The sequence below is a fragment of the Lampetra fluviatilis genome, chromosome 16 (assembly GCF_964198595.1).
Source record: "Lampetra fluviatilis chromosome 16, kcLamFluv1.1, whole genome shotgun sequence".
In the NCBI taxonomy this organism is placed as follows: Eukaryota; Metazoa; Chordata; class Hyperoartia; order Petromyzontiformes; family Petromyzontidae; genus Lampetra; species Lampetra fluviatilis.
The window spans coordinates 5,185,972-5,208,281 of record NC_136290.1 but is presented as its reverse complement, the minus strand read 5'-3'; the positions used below and the strand labels follow the sequence as shown (position 1 = coordinate 5,208,281).

Sequence of the window (22,310 nt, the reverse complement as noted above, 5' to 3'; positions counted from 1 at the left end):
TGCGGAGAGGTTGTCTACGTAAAAGATGGATCAATGAATCAGCTGGATTGTTACGTCGTAGAACCATGAGAGGTTGCAGCGGCTTGAAGAGGCCTTTATCCAAGCAGTTGATTAATCGTGGCTGATGACAATCTAAGTTTACATGTGGCAATGTTCATTAATGTATGCCATCCGGGTGGATAATATGTGAGCTGCAAGGGGACATCTGCTTCGGTCAAGGAGGGATGATATCCCATCACCAAGGCACGCGCAGAGAGAAATGGTATTATTTTAGAGCCGCAGGTCCCAGAATGAGAGCAGGGAGAACGTCAGATTTGAGAAGTTGGAGAGTGCTACAGTCTGAAAATTATGGTAGTGAATTTGTGGTCGATGCAGGGTTGAGAGCGAAGCCAGTGGAGGCGACAAGAATCTTGGTGTGATGTGATCCCTTCTGCATGATGTGTATACGGTATGGAACTATGCAGAGGACATCAGTTAGAGATTGAGCAACGTCTTCAGTTCAAATTGTGGCATCACAATATCACGTGGGAAGATGGCAGTGTGGGGAAGCCTTCATCCAGCAGTAGACAGACAGCTGCTCCTGATGATTTATATATGAAGACAAATCTCCCCCACATAATCTTATCTGACTGTTGGGATAAGTGCTATACTTTTTGGTTCTTTCGGTAAAGTCAAAGAGTATGGATCCCTGTAGTCGCGAAAACTTAAAATCTAGAGGGATAAGTGCTGTTAGCGAGTACCTATATATCTAGACATGCGCGTATATGGACAGGCTGTATAAAATCTGTTTTAGAGATTGTAATACAGCTAGACATTATTTCCAAGTTAATTTACCTGAGGATATATTTTAATGAACGCTGGTGCAGCAATATTAAAAATTGACACTCGTGAATTAAAATCTTGAGTGAAATGCAAAGCGCATTCAAAGTGCATTCCGATACTTTACAATGATATTCAAATTTGAGAGCCATATTAATGTTGAAAAAATAAAACACTGAGATGATCAAAACTTATCCGCACAGTTTCTGTGTATGTATGCGTGAATTTAATTTTGGTCTAACATGGCACCAAAAGACACAGGTAATTGCTCTATTATTGCCCGTTCGACGATGTTACTCTTATTCTTGGTTCTTTCGGTAAAGTCACGTAAATATCTACGTGACTTTACCGAAAGAACCAAGAATATGAATCCCTGCAGTCACGAAAGCTTTAAATCAAAATTTAAATCTTGTCAACGCTGCCTCTCGTACCCCCAGTGGTCAATAACAACGGTGCCACTTTAATGCGTAGGCATTCGCGACCGATACTACGGTTCGTAATTGACTATTGGGTCGGATCGAGTGAGCGAAATATCTGTCGTACACAATGGCGGAGCCAGGATTTTCAGGTAGGGGGGGCAACCCCTCCAGCAACGAAAAATTATAGCAGTTGTTAGTAAGTAATGACTTGTCCCTTGCTTTTTATTCGACACGTGTGTGGCAATGGCGCAGCCATCGATCGAGGGTCGAATTCGAATCGTGTGTGATCGGCATCGCGCTCGCTGAAGGTGAATGCCTTCAGGGAACTCGTGTACTGTACAAGCAACTTCACACAATTCTGAGTCACTTATAACTGCTTTGCCGTTACTTATTGCCAATTATGGACGCAGACTATTGTCCTATCATCTCATAGAGTCCCTGGCATGTAATAATATGCTACACAGTGACAGTGGGTGTTGCAAAATGCCGATTTATTACTAATAAACCCCAATGATCCGATCGAAATGAAGGATTTCGATCAGATCATTGGGGGGGCACGTGCCTCGCCTTGTATGAAGGAGGACGTGAGTTCAATCTCGACCCTGACACCTGCATATTTGGAGTTTGCATGTTCTCCCCGTGGTTGTGTGGATTTTTTTCTGGATCCAGTTTTTCCCTCCACATTTCTAAACATGCGTTTCACGTGATAAGCCACTCCGTTGAGCTCATTTGTGGCCAGGCTGCTTCTGAAAATAAGCTCTTTCGGTTAGTGGGCCTTACCTGCTAAAAAAATAACTTTTTAATTACCAGCGGAACATCCGTGCACATGTTTGTTCACGTGGAAACGTTTTAAAATGGCTTTCGCTGGATGACGGAGACTGTACATCATGAATTTTACTTGCGCATTCTGACCCAAAAGTGTATTATGAATCAAGTGCCACTTTGTGCGAGGTTAGAAATTATTATCTCATGGAGAAACTGGGTCCCTGCCGTTGTGATATAGAATATTGATCACTCAAAGTTCAGGGTCAACAGTAGACTTGAGCACATCACCATTTGCATGGGAAGGCACTTTAACTTGAACATTAACCGAGGCAACAGCGTTGCAATGAGACGCGTGAGAGTTTTTGCAAAACTACATTTTTTCGAACAGTCTGTGCACATTCCTCGCGCGCGTTCAAAACAGTGTCTTGATCAAGCCTCCCCCCGTAATTAATCACGAGGAATCGGCGGCTTCTGGATGTCGTGTTGTACATTCGTGTGTGTGTGTGCGCGGGGGGTGGGGGTTGGGGGATTTTCCAGCTGCGCTTCGTCTCCCGTCTCTGCAGGCCTGCCTTCACCATTAACCTTCCTGCCGGCGCACCTATTGCGACGAGCAACGCTGATTAACGGTTGTCAGTAATGGTAGCCCCCACATTGCCTTGTCAGGTGACGCTTTGCCAGTGTCACTGTGCTCTCTCGCCACTCATCCACCGAAGCTGACTGCTGGAGTGTTCAACTGCTCCCTTTTTACCGGGTGGCCCAAATGTCAGGACACATCGGGTTATTATATTTATTTTAACAAATCACGTATATTTATTTACTTAATTTAAAATCGATGTTGCAACTGACTGCCATTACCATGCATGCATGAATTCTCTTTCGAAATGCATATAGGACTTTTTTTAAGATTGCATGTGTAATTTTTGAAGATTCATCAATTATTGTTCGTCTCAATTCAGTCAAGTATCCTTCCATTTTGAAATGTCATCTGAAAATTAAAAAAACATAGATATTAATAATGAAAATAGATAATATATTAACTTCAAGAATAAACGAATTAAGCATGTTTTAATGCCAGTGTGACAGTAAATGTAATAACCCTACGTGTCCTGACTTTTGGGCAACCCCGTAGAGAGGGAGTCAGTGGACTCAATTTGGCTCACGCCTCTCGTGGGCCTGCCATGTAGCAAGTACCTGCACACCAGAGGGATTTCATTGCTCCATCTCCACGGTAGGCATACTCCTGGATGCACCGCATTCCTTCGCTGCCAGTCCATCGTTATTCTTCACCATCGGCCATCATCTCTTCTGGCGACATGTCATGCCCACTCCCCGCTTACTCTTAGCATGTATGTTGAACTTCTTTCGCACCGTACGTAGCCAACCGTGCTAATCGGAGTTGCAGGGAAAGGACAACAAACTCAAGACAAAAAGCAGTTCGAAAGAAAAGAGTTTTCTATTTAGGTTTAAAAGTGCTCAACTCCAGTGGCTTCCTGATAGCGGAAGGAAGAGTGTTCCAAAAAGTTGCAGACACGCAACTGAAAGCGCGCAATTTGGTGACCGTCTTTGTTCGATGGTTAGCCAAAAGCTTCTGCGAGGATGACCGTGATGGTTTGCGTGATGGCTTATGCTCCTTGACGAGATCAGCAACGTGTTGTCGTTCATTTGTGGTAAGCACTTTGTGTGTAATGAGTGCGACCATGTAATGTATTCGCTCAGCAACCAAAAATCAATGCAACTCAGCGAGCACCGTACGGACATAAGTCAACACGTTGTCCTTTACGTTCCTAGTGTTCTATGACAACACAATGAAACACACAGTCGAAAATAGTTACATAATCCATATATACTAAAGTTTTTCCTTTCTTTATTGCAGCATATTATTATACATTGACCTCCTTTATTAATCACTTGTAGTCAAATCCTACTCAACGTGCATAGATTAATGTAATCTGTACCGCATTTTGTATTGTGTATCTTCTTAGAGATGCACAGCCAATTGAAATGCATCTACCAATTGTTGAGACTGCAAAACTATACCGCGTGAGAACCGGAGCCAAATTCGTTTCCTCTTAGGGGTGGCTCCGGTTCTCACGCGGTATATCTCTAATAGTGTCGGCTGAGTGCTGAGACAAAGGCTTCATCCTCACGAGCCAACCTGACACTGGATGGGCTTTTTTTTAAATATGTATGATTGCTGCACAAGTGCTATTGTAGAACATCTGAATCATTGATTCGTATTAACAATTAATTCTGACCCAGTAATATTTTAACGAGCCCCTAGGCTTTTTTATTTTTTCGATTTGGGTTGTCTGTGAGATATTTGGCAAATTGCTCTTTGATTTGAATTTTACTTTTTTGAAATAAATTTGAGCATCCGGACAAAACTCACACACACATGAGAGAGAGAGAGAGGTTAACACTCACCATGCAAAACAGCTGAGTAGCAATCTACTTAATTACTTGATTACTAAATTTTCCTCAATTGGGATCCCAAAGGCAGTCATCATCGCCCTCTACTACTGGGAGGCTAATGCCCATATGCAGGCAAGGTTTTGAGTCACCTTGTGCCCGCATATGGAACATCTGCCACTGGGACCGTGCCGTTTTAAATGTGCGGCGATGTAATGTCGTTCATCGCGTATAAAGTGGCCTGTTAAGAAGGAGGGCACTGCATCAACACTCTTGACTACTTTCAAGAAACATCTAAAGGCCTCTCTATCTGTGTCTGGGTCAGGCTTTCGAGCAGTCCTGAGCTTGGCTCCGCGCCTCCGAGTTGTTGGCTTGTCCGCAAAATCTGGCGCGTTATCAATGTCGTTACTATTATTAACAACAAATCATCGCCATCGTCATGATCATTATCACTGCCTCTTACATGCATCTCGTTGGCCTGCAGAAAAAAGTGCGTCACGTGCATCGTGACTTCCATCTCTGTGTGGTCCACCAAACCCGGCTTCCAAATCACTGCATTGCAAGTAATGGCCACGCCACCCCCCCCCCCCCCCACGTTTGATTTGGTGCACACCTTCCCCTCTCCCAGAGCGAGCGAATAGATCGTGCGTCTGGAACGACGTGGGCACCCCCCCCCCCCACTGTCCCGCATATTTGTCATCCGCGCTCGTTGCGCGAGTGAACATTCAGGGACGTCCGTCATATAGGTTTTTTTGGGTTAGATCGTGTAAATATATTAATGTGTCGTTAAACCCGCCACCATCCGACACAGCCAATTAGTAAAGGGTTTGTCACGTGAACAAAACACCAATTCGTGACTAGTACAGCACACCGGTGTGTTGGAGAGCAAAGCCACAACATTTACAATCTGAGTAAGACGTTTCGCCAGTAATTCCAACTATCTTCATCAGGCGACAGGCAGATTTGTGGAGAAATCCTCCTGTTTCGTTCCTTAAATAGAGGGGTAGATGTGATGACGTCACTTGTGAGCCCTTCACGTGCGAAGGGGGGGGGGGGATTAATGAATGAATATAAATTTCAAAGGGTATCCATTGCCGGTTGACTTTTTCATATTGTAATCAACGTACATTATGCATGCACAGTATGCATGCATATTGTTATTGTACCTCCTGTACTTTGTGTGCACTAAAATACCAATACATGTTTTCGTCTGCTCATAGGTAATCCCCATTGACGTGCGGTGACGTGTATAGGCATTCATTTAATGTATTATTTGATTAATCGCTCCCAAACAGCACTCAGTGTGTCGATATCCGAACGGTTATAATTATTTTGACTTCTTTCAATTTCGATAGAAACCTGTATTATGGATGATATTGGTCGCGAAAAGCCGACGTGTTCCATTAAGAGACGTCCTAGTCGCGGTGCAGAGCAGCAAGCACGCTGATTGTACGAAGTGATGCGACATCACGCTTGTGTTGTTGGTGATTCGTGAATAATTTGAGGGCACGATACTGAGCAGATGGCTTCATCAGGGTCGAATTGTGTGCGCCCATTGAGCCTCGAGGAACCCGTGTTTTATAACATTGCACAAATTAGGCAACGCTTCTAACCTTTGTAGTGTATAGTGTATGTATGTGTGGATGTATGAAAGGGGGGGGGGAGTGAAAGTGTAGCAGTGAGTGCGCACTGCTCTACGAACCCGGCAAAGCCCAGTTCGATTGCAGCTAACAGCCAACACCGGTTATGATTATCTCAACCAGTCTTGTGCCTTCTCTAGGTCGACTCGGCCTCAAATTAATTCCTTGGTGCAAAGTGTAAACATCACCACCTGGGAGACAAAGGCGGCCGGGCATGGTGCTGCCCAGCCACCCCTTCGTGAGTTGTGCCGGGCTTCACAGGTGCTCGCTAACAGCACTTGCACCGACAGTCTATACGGGGGATCTTTGTGAGTGTGTGGTGTATTAGTGCACTTGCACGCGATAGCCCCAATTAACCTCCTTTACATTTTCGGTTATGATGCACAACTTCAAAGGCAAGCAGTATCAGAACCTAGCCTGGATCTCCTCTACGTCAACTCAGCACAAAATGAATGTCTGGTGCCAGTGTGTCAACATCAGTCGTGGGGAGAGAACGGTTGCCTTGAATGTTTCATGAGCCGAGCTGGCCTTTATAGTTACTCGCTGACAGCACGAGCTTTGACAGTCAACAACGTCTACATTGAGCCATCCTTTCTTCTTCTATTTGAATTAACTCCACAAACGAACTTTGCGTGTGTATGTGAAACTGTTCGCATCAGGTGAAACGGTGTAAAAGAAGCAGCAACATATTAAAAAAGAGAGCGAGAGAGAGAAAGAGGCGTGGGTCTCAGCAGCCTGGTAACGAGACCACGAATCATAATCTCCTTCTCAATCTGCTGCTGACATGAATGTCTCTCGAAGATGAGGCGCGGAGGCTGTGCACACCCCCGGCTGTTTGACAGAAAGTTTGCAGCTTTGCCCATGAGGCGGTTATCTCGTCCGCCCCTTGTTGTTGCGGTGGGTTCTCGGTTTGACACCAGCGGCCACCCTGGTTAATGCTACGGTGTGCTATACTACGCACACTCTGCTTCACAGTGGACATTAAAGATTCCCCCCTGGCATCATTTGAAATGAGTGAGCCATTTTGTGCCGGCGTCTTGGCCCAAGTTTGCGAAGTTAACATTGTTTTTAACACGCAAATGACTAAAATGGCATTTACACATAGCAACATTGCCCCCTGCTGTGGAGCAACTGAAAAATCTGTGGATCATAGCACCTCCGTGACAGCCGTGCACGATAAGAACGGCGCCAATACCAAAACGCGAAATTATAATTGTTAATGTTGTTGTCATTATACCGTGTCTGCCGTGGAGGTTGCTGACCATAGTTCACCATGCTGATCCGTGAAATGTGATCGAAGGTTTGAGTGATAACCCAACCAACGGATCCTGGGCACACTGATCATTGACATTAGCCTTGGCTGGAAATCAAACTCGGGTAACTGATGAGCTCTTAATGCATTGCACTGCTCACCCTCCAAACTCCCTTTGTATATATATATTTTAAATTTTATATTTCGCAACTTCTGCTTTAAAAAAAATTAGCATTTTTCAGTCAAAGACACGTTTCTGAGGATCACGTTTAACGTATGTATTTCTCTCTCGCCCAATTACTGGACAATTTCAACTGATGACTCATCCACCATACTCCAATCTCTAACCTGACCCCCTACCCACATCTCCTCTTTGTACTGGATTCTGTTATCCTCTTGTTAGAAAGATACAAATCTGCAAATCACTTCGACCTTGGCCATTTCATTATCGCCCCATGACCGAAAAATCTTATGAGGATGACGGACCAAAAATGTTAACGTCTAACCCTTACCCACATCCTGTATTGGACTCTGCCGCTGATCTATTAATAGGCCAATGGTAGGCTGCGCTTTCTTCCACAAGGCTTCATTTTTCACGACAGCTGCCGTGTGTTGCTGTGCAGCTGGGATACTCGGGCTGGTGTCATCACAGTTTGCCGGCAGCGAGCAACAATAACCAATCTGCTCGCGTTTCAGCTGCGGTTAGAGAAGAAGGGCTGAATCGGATGCAGATATGCACGTTCTTTCATTGAAGGTTTTCTCGTGCACGGTCAACGCTCCTGGATCACTCTTCACCACGCCGCAACGATAACTGATGTTGGCAACGCTTATTGAATGAATGGATGGATGTCTGGGATGTTTGTGATGACTCCATCAAATACACGGTCATATTTGTGAAAACTCGTGTACCACACTTTTTAAAGAAGACGCAAAAATTCTGCACAAACCTCCTTGCTGCACTCGCCTCCTTCAAGTCATTGATGTCTGTATGTATGTTGATCTTCTTTCACACCGTGCGTAGCCAACCGTGCTAATTGGAGGTGCACGCTTGTTGACCTGAAGGTGGCTTGCCTTACCCACGCAATGGCTCCATCTCCGTACGGTCCGTCAAACCCCCGCCACTGTTTAAGTTGCTGTATTTCAGGGAATGCGTCCCCCAACAGCCCCGGTGTGACACGGCATACACCTGTGCTGCATCGCAGTTTAAAAGCCAATAGAACCAAATGAGACTTCACACAGACCCATGGCACTGACATGACCCTCACTTAAACCTTCATAATCCATCGGGGCTCTCATCTGGCTGAGAAAACAAACGTCAGAGTGTGGCAATGAAAGCCCTGGGGTTTTATGGGGCATTGGCGCGTCACCACGGCGCATACACGACCGGTGCCTTAATGGCCACGGGAGCTGTGAATTCCTAAATCCGTGGCTCTTGGTCATTGCTGTATGAGGCTGGCCCTGCTTGCTTACGTGGGTGGAGACGATGAGAGGGATTTACGGTCTCCGTCACTCTCCACGTCACCCATGCTCCTCTTCAAAGCCCTGTAACTCAGCAGGGAACGTGCAGAGGTAATTCATTGCAAGCCGTTGCAATGTTGTCAGAAGGTAGCCCGCGATTATTTGTTACACGTCTTGTTTTCCACGTGATGGGTTTCATAAACTGTGTGTACTGTATGGGAACCTCATTTGCCAGTAAAAATATGATAATTGGTTTTTTACCCTTCTATCTGGCAACAAAACTGACACCTTTTTACAAGGAGTCATGTTTGCATAGACCGCAATACCTGCAGTCATAATACAAACAAAAGAACATAACTCTGATAATGTGCACTGTCCTTGAAGTTGATTGGTCCACACCCGAGACAGCTTTCCTTAGAGCCTAGTCTCACATGGGTTGGACCAGATGACGCCAAAAGGCGCACAACTCAAAGACAATGCACCATCAGAGTATGAGAGCTCGGGGCAAGCATCTACACTATGGGAACCTCATTTGCCAGTAAATATATGATAATTGTTTTTTTACCCTTCTATCTGGCAACAAAACTGACACCTTTTTACAAGGAGTCATGTTTGCATAGACCGCAATACCTGCAGTCATAATACAAACAAAAGAACATAACTCTGATAATGTGCACTGTCCTTAGTGTAGATGCTTGCCCCGAGCTCTCATACTCTGATGGTGCATTGTCTTTGAGTTGTGCGCCTTTTGGCGTCATCTGGTCCAGCCCATGTGAGACTAGGCTCTAAGGAAAGCTGTCTCGGGTGTGGACCAATCAACTTCAAGGACAGTGCACATTATCAGAGTTATGTTCTTTTGTTTGTATTATGACTGCAGGTATTGCGGTCTATGCAAACATGACTCCTTGTAAAAAGGTGTCAGTTTTGTTGCCAGATAGAAGGGTAAAAAACCAATTATCATGTGTGTACTGTGTATATTTTTGACAAATTATATGGTGTTGCGGTCGGCCGATGGCCAAACCACCACAAACACGCCCCATATCATCGGATCTCATAATCTTAAGTCGGGTTAAGTCTGGTTAGTGTTTGGATATGAGACTACCTGCGAATTATCAGCTGTCGTAGGCTTGGGCTGTGAGATGGCCAGGAAATGGCAGTGGATTGAATATAGCTGTAGAGGACCTGCATTTGAGTGGTATCTCACCATTGCATAGATTTTCTCCAGGTATCCCTAGTTGTCTTTCCATGTAACAAACACTCTCTTATAGAAATCCCATTGTGGGACCAACAATCCCATTACAGGACTCCTCCTGCATACGTCTTGAGGCTCAGTGAAGCTTTTCTCGGTAGTCAGAATCAGAATATGTATTTATGCTGGAGGAATCGCACGAGCTATAAAGCTCTTTGCATTTGTCCAGTCGGGCCGGGTTAGAAAGTTACAACAACAAACAATATAACACACAAAGGAGTGCAAAGTATTGGAAAGGTAAGCCTAATCACTAACAATAAATACATGCAAAATAAGAATGGCCCATTGAGCTATTAGCTTCTTGTTCAGAAGTGACCTGACCACAAATGATAGCTCAATGAAGTGCCTTATCATAATGGGGAATGTATAGCAGGTAAATCATCTAAATAATATATGGCATTGGAGCATTCTAAAGTACTCAACATTACAATGTTGTGAGGTTTAATCCTGGTCAGAAGTTGACTCAGTTTATAATGTTGAGGGTCTATGAAATAAGAAGCACTTTTGTAAGATGGTCAATAGTGGTTTGATTATTTAGACACTGGTTCAAGGCACATGGAATGCTGAATTTCCATCACTGGCTCACGAATGCCAACGTAGATAATTTCTACCCCTTTGTTTGTTTGAGAGTCGATACACTTTCACTCGAAGAGCCCCAATGAAATACACATCTATATTTGCAAGAGAGGGGTGGAGGGGTTATTGAGTAAATTCAAGTGGAAGATAAAAGAGCTACACAAACCAGTGTCAAATCGGTGGTGTAATACTTTTGCACACTTTGCTTGAATTGATCGTTCAAACAGTGACTTTGTTCATATAATATGAAAAAGAACCAACGGTAAAAGTGTTCTCATCTCCAAACATAAAAGAGGCATTGTGCATCCCTATTGGGCAGCCGTGAGCCAGTGGTTGGAAATACCATTTTCCCCTGGCAAGTCAGTGCCATAAGTTAGCCACCATTGAATGCCACTGATGTGATACCGCTTATCCCAGCGTGACGATGGACTGAGCCAACCGCCTTCTAGGAGGCGAACTCCCAACCCTCCGATTTCGAGTCGAGCCGTTTAACCACGGAACCACACGGAAATGTTATACACTGCATGCGAGGAGCTGTTGAGTGTTCCAACAAGGTGTGGTCAAGATTGCATATACGTGGGGTCGAGTAGTGAGTGAACATGCCAATATGCATGTTGAACTTCGAGATTGAAGGAGCATTTCTTTAGAACTGCATTTTGTGTTTAGTTTGTTGTCCTTCCCTCACACCTCCAATTAGGATGGTTGGCTAAGTACGGTGCGAAAGAAGTTCAACAAACATACGTACACACGAACTTCTTTCATGCCGTACGTAGCCAACAGTGCGATAGAAGTTCAACATACATACATACCACGCGAACTCACTGCTCGAATCCCGCGTACATGCAATGCAGGATGCGGTAGCATCAGCAGCCTTGTGCAATTGAGACTTGGATCACCTCGCCGTGTGCGTGCGTGTGCGCTTGCAGGCGTGCCGCTATGGGAACGTGCAGCACTTGGAGCATCTGCTGTTCTACGGGGCCGACACGAGGGTGCAGAACGCGTCGGGAAACACGGCCCTCCACGTCTGCGCCCTCTACAACCAGGTTGGCCTCGTCGCGTTTCGTACCCCCCCCCCCCCCCCGCTGGAGCTGCTCCCCCACATTGACTTCCCCCCCCCCCAGCACCCACGTCGTGATGTCTGCACAGATTCAGTGCTCGAGAGAGAGCGAGCGTGCGAGCACAGCAGGCGGTTTGATTAAAGGAAGATGACACAAACGATATTGAAATATCTCTCGTAGATGTGCGGGGAGGCTGTGCACACCCTGGGCTGTTTGACAAAAGTTTGCAGGATTGTTTGTGAGAAAAGAAAAATGCTTTTATATAACAGTTGTACCCTCCATCACAGAGTGAGCGAAAACATTGTTGCATTGACATTATATGAAAAAACATACAAGTTGAGATCTGGGATGTATATTCACACCAAAGGCATGCGTGAGTGATTAAAGCGTCAATATGCTAAATTCCTCTGCTGATATGTAAACTCAGCTTATTGGAGAGTATATTGAGTATATTGCTTATATAGTTTCTATTTTAGTTTATTTATCGGTTCACTATGTGGTAGTCATTATATAGTGTAGTGTATACTCAGTTACTTAATGTGAATAGCTCAGCTTATTGGAAAGTATATTGAGTACATTGATTACATTTATGTAGTTTATATTTAGTTTTTTCACATCGGTTTGTTGTATGGTAGTAGTGGTAATTGCAGTTCTTTAGTGTCAATATGCTAAATTCCTCTGTTGATATGTAAACTCCTTTATCAAGGCGCTCTGCTACTCCCACCCAGCTTAATAATGCGCTGCCAAGCTTAGCAGTGTTCATTGGGACGCTGTCTTTCCAACAGCTCTGTTTCTTCACCTGAGGACGGCTGCTTGTGTTGTGGCCGAAACGTCGTGAGAATTTTATTATGTTTTATTTTTATTATTTTGTTATTTACCTTCTACGTGACTTTACTGAAAGAACCAAGAATATGAATCCCTCCAGTCACGAAAGCTTTAAATCGAAAGTATGAAAGTTGCTGCCTCCTGCTGTGCAAACCAGAGGTGACTTGAAGCGATCTCTGGAAGTGGTTCCGTGATATTTGTTTCCGTGGGATATTCTCTCACACAAAGCGTTGAGGAAACATGAAGGAGTTGCACTGCTGTGTGTGATATCAGAATGTTCATTTTTCCCTTCGTGGCATGACACCAATAGGACAATTGGGATACAATTTTTTGGGTACAAAGATGAAACAAGCACCAAAGTTACGTCACTCGAGTACTATAACCATAACTTAAAAAACAAATTATCATCACGAGATAATTTTACATATACAGTTCGCCGATCAAAATAAAATTTGCGTTGGAGGGACACAACGGTTTTTAAATACATGGTTACAAACCTTAAAAGACTGTTGAGGGAAATGCTGTTAGGGGGCACCTATGAAGGCTAGAACGGTACATATGGGGGTGGGTGGCCAGCAATACGCCCGACCGACATTGTCTCCCCAGTGGCGATGTTTACACATCACACCAGGTACTCCTTTGAGGCTGAGATGACCTAGTTGAGGCCCAGGACCGGTTCAGATAATCGTCACTGGTATTGGCCATGAGTGGGAATCGAACTTGGGTCGCCAGGTCCGTAGCGCAGTGCGCTAACCGCTCCACTATATGCACACACATGCACATACATGCACAGAACGACCACAATTACCTGTTTTTGCCTGGTCATACTGTTGGAGAAAGCAGTCAAGCCAACAGTAAAGTGTGAGTGATCGGGGCCAAGGCAACCTTCGACGCACGGCTGCAATTATCTTCTCCGTCCGTTTTGTGAGTGTCCGAGGCCATGTTGTGGTTCAAAAATCAGGACCCTCTGGTGAAATTCACGTGGCCTTACTGGCAGCTTGTTTGTCCCCCCTCCCCCCAGTGACTGTTTCGTGGCCAATTGTAGGACAGTCCCACGAGTCGCTGCTATTCATTAGCGGTCATTGCCACCGCTGGGGGGAGTGACATCCCAGCTCCTCTTGGGCGGTGGGTGGAGAGGTCACAACCAGGGCAATGCTGAGGTTGTGACACCTGACCGTGCTGGGGAATTGTGTGTGTGTGTGCCTCCTGAGGCAGTGCAATTCGGCACGATCCACGTGCGCCTAGCGCCACGTCCGTCCTACCACGTGGTTGATGGTTAAAAAAAATTGCCACAAAGTCCGACCAGCCTTACCCTTGCAGGAATGGGTACCCGAGATAGGCTTAACCTGACCCTGGAGTGTTTGTCCCATACAGCCCTTATGTATACCCACATGTACATGGGGTAGAGTGTTACGCGGGCTGTGTTGTGAACCGGCGACCCGAGTTATATTCCCAGCCATGGCTAACATTAGCAGCAACGTATATGTGAATCGGTATTGGGGCCCCTTTATAAACCAGTACTGATTTGCACGGTGAAGTAAAAAAACCTCCTGTGATTAACATGGCATTGGAAGGCCATCATCTGTTGGTGGATTGATACATACATCCCCTTGTACAAATATAAATATCTCCCTTATAGCCTTTAATACACTGCTGTGGCAAGTGCTGTTAGCCAGCCCCTATAAAGGTCGGCACAGCACACAAGAGGGTAGGTGGTCAGCAACGTGCCTGGCCACCTTTGTTTCCCAAGTGCTGATGTTTTAAATACACCACATCAGGTACTAAATTAAGGCTGAGTTGACCTCGGGAAGATTAAAATATTTGCCACTGTTATATTCTATGAGCTGGAAGCAATCTCGAGTCACCGGGTGCTTAGCATATTGCGCTAACCACTGTGCCACCACTCCCCACCAGCAGGAATATACAGCCAAAACAAAGATCCCATTCTAGCCTTAACAAACTGCTGGGGCAAGTGCTGTTAGCGAGCACATATGAAGGCCGACACGGCACACGAGGGGGTGGGTGGCCAGCACCACACCTGACCGCCCTTGTCTCTCTAGTGGCGATGTTTACACACCGCACCAGGTACTCATTGAGTCGACCTTGGGAAGGCCCAGGACCTGCTCAGATAATCGTCACTGGTGTTGGCCATGAGCAGGAATTAAACTCGGTTCACTGAGTTTGTCGCGCAAAATACTAACCTCTACACAACCGCTAGCCACACACATATGTACTCACATGTTACAGAAATTGAATTTAGGGCGAAACAAAATCATCGCAAAAATCTGGATCCTGTCTGCAATAAATAATACTTAAAAATAAAACTGGGGAAAATGATTAAAGCATGACTGTCACCGGCTGCCTCAGAAAATTCAATTTATGAACCTCATTTTGACTGTGTTTTGCGTTTTGGATTCATTCACTTTGAAAGCCGAATGCCCTCAAAGTTGATTTACATCTCAGCACAGCCCTCGGGAAAACGTAACGGAAGGATAGTCCCTCGCGGTCGTCACTTTTCTCTGCAGAACCGGTTCTCCGGGGTCATTTCTCTGATCGAACTGATAGATAAGCAGGGGCTGACCATACGGATACATATAAATACATGATAGAGGGCCCTGATAAACAATTAATGCCTCCATGGGAATTGTCAATTATTTGCCTTTTCGGGTCAACTAATTCGTAAGATTCCTGGAAACCCAAAGTGTGCACAAGGTACTGGCTCGCGGCTTATGCACCGGCATGGCATTCGCTCAAGAACCACCGCACCACCTCCACGTCGCCGTGTTCATTAATAACGGAAGTGGCCCCAAGCCCACTCGACATCTCGTAATTGGGGTTGTTGCAGGTGGGAACTCGGCGTGTCGGTGTCTTCGTTGCCAGACTGCCGAAGAGGCACCGTCCAGCTCAAGGATAATGACTGAGAGGATGTAGCGCGTGCTGCTTTTAGGCGACCGTTTAGCCAACCGGTCACTACAAAAGCGCGGGCCGCCCCTGCTGTGTGCGCAGATTGCGCGCGTCTGCCCCGCGTTCCCGGGGAATAATTACCGCGGGCGCGCCTCAGATCGCTGTCAGCAGCGCAACGGCCGGGGATTTAACAAGAGCCTGGCGACAATGCCCTCTGTCCCGCAATGCCAGTTATCCTGGGCGCTCCGCTGGCGAGATGTTAACTCCCTCACCTGGTATTCCAGGTGGTCGAAGGTTCGATCCCGACCCTGATGAATGTATTTTTGGAGTTTGTATGTTCTCCCCGCGGTCGCATGGATTTTCCCCGGGTCCTCCCATAATCTAAACACGCGTTTAGATTATTTGCCTGCTATACATTTCCATGTGATAAGCCACTTCGTTGGGCTATCATTTGTGGCCAGGTCGCTTGCAGAAGAAGAGCTATACCAGATGAATGTTCAGTTTCTTTAGTTTAATCCACCTCTGGCTGCAGCACATGGCAAGTACTGAATGCCGCTCAGGCACGAGGTTCAAAATAGTGCTGGTTAAGGTTAACGTAAAGGTGCAGCCCTGCAATTACTTATTCACGCTGCTGCTGGTAGCCGGGCGGCGGTGCCCATGCACGTCGCCTGTAATCCACCACTGTGAAGGCGAGGGTTGGTTGATCACTGCACAGATTTTGTGCAACTCCCTTCCCGTGGGCGTCGAGGAGGAGCCATTTCCTGAAAGTATAGCAAGTGGACTAATCTCCATCTGCTTCCATCTGTACGGGAATAGAGTGTTGCCCCCTTACGCACGTGTGGTTTTTTATAAAAAGCTGCGGTTTTTGTCCCACTTGTATAATAAACACTCATCGTGAATTGGCGTAAAAGTCTCAAAATAAAAACCCTAATGTAATGGCCTTTATTTCTTTGTTGTGATAATTTTTTTGTTGCCTGTGCTTTTCTGTTTTGGTGCCGTTTCTTAATTTGTTTGTTAATGTTCTTTTCTTGGTAGCAGTAGGGTTTTTATTTGCTTGGTAGTGGCTGCATATGGGAGTTGATTCTTATATATAATTAATGTTCAACGTTTTTGGATGCTATTCGCATGAATGACGCTATGCGGCAGGAGCCTTCCAAACGAGAGTCCTATGGCTCAGTGTGGCTCTCCTGGATAAATAAGTAAAAATAAAGACCTCTGCTAGTGAGAGCTATATAAAGGCTTTCTAGAAGGTATTTGGTCTACACTTCCAAACTGGCCAGAGGACTTTGAAGAGGGTCGCAATACCCACACTTTACCCCACCACAAGTGGACTCCCTTTCGACTAAATGTGGTTTACACATTTATAACGCTGGGTGAACAGAAATTTTCACCATTGTTTCAGCTGCCAAGCTGAGAGATTAAACCCATGCCCTCTCGATTACAAGTTCAGTGTGCTCACCATTAGAACACCACAGTAGTATCCACTTGTTATTGAATTTCTACAAATGAATACAAGCAAACCAACCGTGTAAATAGAGTTTGTCTGTTTATGTACACCATAATAGGAGCTTATGAACAACACATTCCCATAAATGAAGGATCTTTTTTTTTTATTAAATACCAATTTGTGTATCTTTCACTCTGAAGTAGAGACAATTAATAGTACCATCGTGTAGGACGTCAACAGTGATTGACCCTCTGGAAAGACTGGGCCACCCCATAGGAATGAGGAATTTCCAACACTAGCTCTGGGTAACAAAGAGATATGAGCAGGACCACCCCCTCCTCATTTGAGCGGGGAGACAACGTGACTTCACGATGACCTGCAAGCAAATCCTCATCCCCACAATATACACAAGTACACCAAGCTATGCATCACAATTTATTCTCATGGATATTCAGTATTATGATGTCTTATTCCAATTGTGCCTCGTCGTGCGGGCCGTGTGGATGATGTTATCTTTAGCCAACGTGCGTCACCCGCAAATTGGAGTCTCGGCCCACGCAGCAATTACTGTAACATCGATTGCACTTCAGCGGAGAGGGCCTTTTCATCTGGGAAAGAAAATCTTAAGTTTCAAATGGCTCAGATCAACAAAAACAAGAAGATGAAGAAGACTGGGGTGTATTGCTATTTTTTTTAACGAATGCAAAAGGGAGCAGAAATGCAGTTACACAAAGTATGTACCAAAGCAACCCTACTAATTACGAGTTTTGAAAATGCTACCCGTTCGGGATTGTGAAGGAGACTTACAGCCAACTAGAATCGTCGCCTTTACACATTTTTCAAGGAGGAAACAATTGTACGAGAGATGCTTTGGTGCTTGGGCTCATGATATCTCTCACAGGGTTCACGCTCGGGAAATGGCCTGGATGTTGATGCCCTCTGCAAAGGCAACACCAAAGTGTTCAGTTTACTCAACATGTGTTGTTGTGATGCAACGAGTATCTCCCTCCCCCCTTAATTGGTACTTAAGAGCTTACATCTTGAATCCCTCCCTCACTTGATGCAGCAAATCTGGCTGTGACGGTCCCACCTGATGACGGAGACTTGTGTTGCCTCCGAAACGTCGTGATTTTTATCGTTTTATTTTTATTAATTTTTATTTAATTTTTTACCTACGTGACTTTACCGAAAGAACTAAGAGTATGAATCCTTGCAGTCACGAAAGCTTCAAATCTAGAATTATCTTCACTGTGTTCATTTTCTATACGTATTTTATTTTTGGTTTTGCTGCCGGCGTTTAATAGGATATAGCATGGACGCAAATGTGTTGTCCCATTCTGATAATGGCCCCCGGCCATGGGAATGTTTGAATTTCTACTCCTGGCTCAAGATCGAAAACAGAAGTGAGCACTCTTAAACATTTATATTATTACTGAGAAACTTTATATATTGTTATAGTTCATGCAAAATAATGTATAATTAATCTTACTGGCTCAAGACTGAAATGATATGCTTGCCACAATGTATTTCTCTTCTGTACGCTGTATTACTGATCTAGCATATATCGAAATAGTACATAAATTGATCCATCTTCAAATGATTTGTGATAATGATAAAGAATGAGCCAAAATACATAATTTAATGTTCATAATTGCGAAGGACAATTCTTTGTGCCAAGACCTATACTATTTGCACCATACATTAATGAGTGAGCATATCTTCTGTTGAAGCAATCTTAATATATCAAATTCACCTTCAACATTATACTCAGCCATTATCCATCCCGTGATGTGTAGCGCTGAACAGAAGTTACACCCCTAGGGTTTATGAAAGCAATCTTCTTCTTCCGTATGGCCTATGAAGAGGGACTAATATAGATTCAATACTAAGTGATTTAGCCATTCAATTGCTCTGTCTGAGAGTTGGTAAAATTGTAGATATGCCGCCTTCAAATGTATATACAGGGCATGGTGAAGTTGCATGTCCCATGGTGTACAGCTCATAGCCATAGTCGCATGCAGCAGGGAGTCTTTGATTTTCCACTTATGGTTTAGCTTTACACATATTCCGTGGTTTGTGTGGATCCGGTTAAGCACTGCTCATCATTTCCCTGCAAGGTGGAAGCTGGGCTGTGTCGTGGTGGTGAGGTCATTGATAATCCAGGTGTGTGTGGAGGAAGATGGAAGCCTGGCTGTGTGGTGGTGGGGTTACTGATGATCAGGTGTTTGTTGGGCACTTTGCTTGAAGCCCACAACTTGGGCCATTCCGTTTCAACCCTGAAATTTGCGTCAAGGAAAGTTTGTGTGCGGTTTCAAAACAGCTTTCTGGATTTCGGTCATGGATGCGGAATGCCTATTCGGCTCATCGTTAAATTTTGGTCGACTTTTCATCAGTGCAGTTCATACCAGAACAAATAGAAACTACATTGCGATGTTTTTTTCCGTCAACATTCTACGTCACTTAATGTGACACAGTGTGCCTGAGGTTTCCCATGTATATATTCACAAATGTTATGTTTGTTGTTGCTACAGAGAGCAGTATTTAAGTAATTTTCAGCTGAAAGAAACTCACACAAAAGTGGAGTTTGGTCACGTTGCTACTCTCCTTTTCGTGTGCTGAAATCATCCAAGTACTGTTTACAGTTTACAAATCTGCGAGTGCTGGAGCGTGCTTCTAAATGCAATGCAGGGGTTGGTGGATCACGCTGAACTGTGAAACTCACTCACCCCACTGCACATGAGATGTCAAGGAATTAGCAGTCGAGGAAGAGGGTTCGTGAAACTTCGCCGTGGACCTTTGACATGGGAAGAAGATAGTAGGGATCTTTCAGCTTTCAAATGCTTGGATTTTTTTTCTTCCGAACATCTCAATGCAGGCCCTAAAATCAGTGAGGCATGTCTGGGCGCTTTGCAATATTTACCATTATTTATAGTCGCTGAGAAACACATCTCATTTGAAAATCCTGTTCGTTTCCCTCAATTGAAATAAAAATCATGAATCATCCATATGAGAGGAATCTGTCAAAACAAATGGTTGAGTTGTAATGGAATTTTAGCCAGGACAACCATGACTAACACAGATATGTGTGCTGTGTTTGTTCTCTAAGCATGCCACTGGATCAGTCATGTCTATTAAGCGAGAAACAAGATGTTACATACATAGTCACCATGACAGTCAAGATTTTGGTCAAGATTTAATTGAAGAATCAATCGAGGATTAATTTTAGAGGAATAATTCCAGAATCTCAAAAGACAATTTTCATTTCGTTTTGTTAATTTACTTTTTACGTTGTTTGGCGTTCTGCTCCATTTGCCTAACGTTAGCAAGAGATGTGTTTCTCAGCGACTATAAATAATCGAATTTGCATATACAGTAACAGGGGTACGTTATACACCTATCGTTATACGCAGATAGTTTTACGCATATCGTAATGTGCGCATCGTAATGCGCACATATTATACACACATCGTTATATGCACACCGTAATGCACACATCGTCATGCGTACATTATTATACGCAGACCGTAATGCGCACATGGTAATGCGTACATCGTTATACGCACATGGTAAAGCACATGTCGCTCTTTACATGCACGACTTCTTGCAGTGAACTATGAGCGTAACAATCGATTTTTAACCAATGAATTCATCTATCTTCACATGCCTAATGTCCACACAGGGGACAGGATCATAGCTTAACAGCTTATCACAATCACCTTCCTGGAATTGCTACTTTCATCAGTATATTTCTTTTGGCTCAAGTTGGAAAATACCGATGTATGGCAGCGAGAGCAGTTTATGCGAATGCTGTCGCAATAGGTTACACGTTTGGTGCAACGTTCGCTGACTGTGGGTGATGAATGAATGGAAAATATCTCTCGTTGGGTGCTTGTGATTTATTATTGCCCAACTGAGAACCAGCCCGCTTCTCCAAATACTGGCCTTGCCCAACCACACCTAGTTCTGGAGGTCTTAAGACGACATATCACGTGATGGTGTAACGGTGAGTTGTTGCACTGCGGTAGTCCAGACCCAATTCCTTTTTTCGTGCGGCAATCATTAGTGCATGGCAATGCTGATAGATGCGATGTTCGTGATGCAGGTCAGGTACTTAAGCATCGTTATGGGGACGTGAATAACCCGGCCACGTTATTTCCACCGCTACCACCTTTAATCACCATCTTTTGCCCAGAGCACATTCATCAGAACGAGCGGCGCAGTTTCATGAAAATTATCACACGTAACAAATTACATGAACGAATGTGGATGGACCATTGCACATTTTAAATTAAATTCTGAATTATAAACTAATGCCTAAGCGGTACAAGGTACCGAAGAAAGGTTATTTGAAAAGATAATGAAGACAAATGGACATTCATGACGAAAAATATAAATTGATTTTTTTTGCGTGTGATTATTATGCATTCTGACCATGCATCTGATGCTAACGCGTCAGTGCCCAGGGATGTCTTTTAATATGCGCTCACTTCACGAAATGACGGGGGGGGGGGGGGGGGGAAACATCGTTGCTTCCTGACACCGCTTCTCCGTTATCGATCCTCTGGAGCCCATGAGAACTATATGCGACTGTGATATGAGGCAGGGCTAATGTGGCCTGAGCGACGCGACCCGAGCTTTCGCCTGCTTAGTACAAACACACCGAGACCTCTGAACACTGGGCAGCATGCTCATCGGGTAGCGCGTTTCTCTGCAGCGCCCGCAAGGAAGCATCTGCATTGACCCGCAGAGAGAAAAAACCCGCAAACGCGTTGGTTGCGGCAAGCTGGCTCGGCGGCATTGGATTCCTGATGCGTTTCGTGGAACATTTATGGGTTAAAAACAAACATATACGGCAGATGTAAAAGCAATATATAACGAAAGAGCAGGATTTGTATATTGCTTAGCAATAACATAGACCCACCAGTGGTGCTAGTATGTAGTCTGCAGTAGGCAGTACAGCAAATAGGTTTGCTGATTTGTCTTCTGGGAATTTATAGTTTTTTTGTTACTGATATTCTTCACGGTGATTATGATTATTTCGCGTTATGTATTATACAATTCAGCTTCGAACTAGGACCCCTGTCCTCAAGGTAGAGTTGTTGACTGTATCTTCAGCCAGTTCCCTAGCATTGGTTGCAAGCAAGCCTGACACTGCTGATGAAACACTGTTCGTCAAAATCTTGGTGCTTGTGTTGAACCAATGCTGCGCAACTTGAGCACTCCCAAAAGGCCTCGTGGTTGATCAGAAGTTAAAAATATGCTTTTATATATGTATTTGAAGGGACAGGTGCATGAATGAGATATGTTGTTTTATTATATATCCGATGAGACATTTGTTCTTTTCCTCGTGCGTGCATTTGTATCTGGACATGCGTGGTTCATCTGAGATGCTGATTAGAATTTTCACAGCATTCCGGGCAGGATTCTTGATAAAAGTGATGTTTTACTGGGTCAAAAAAATCAATAATCACTCTATTGTTATTAGACAA

At 44.5% G+C, this 22,310-nt stretch overlaps 1 protein-coding gene across 2 annotated transcripts in view; it reads left to right on the top strand.

Annotated features, from left to right (window-relative positions):
• The window catches only part of LOC144936478 (SH3 and multiple ankyrin repeat domains protein 2-like), a 672,911-nt gene that overhangs the window by 307,092 nt on the left and 343,509 nt on the right, over positions 1-22,310 (top strand). For both annotated transcript variants that reach the window (XM_078863558.1, XM_078863557.1), the window contains one exon: positions 11,514-11,630. In XM_078863558.1, coding sequence (XP_078719684.1) covers positions 11,514-11,630 — 117 coding nt within the window. The remainder of the gene's footprint in view (positions 1-11,513; positions 11,631-22,310) is intronic.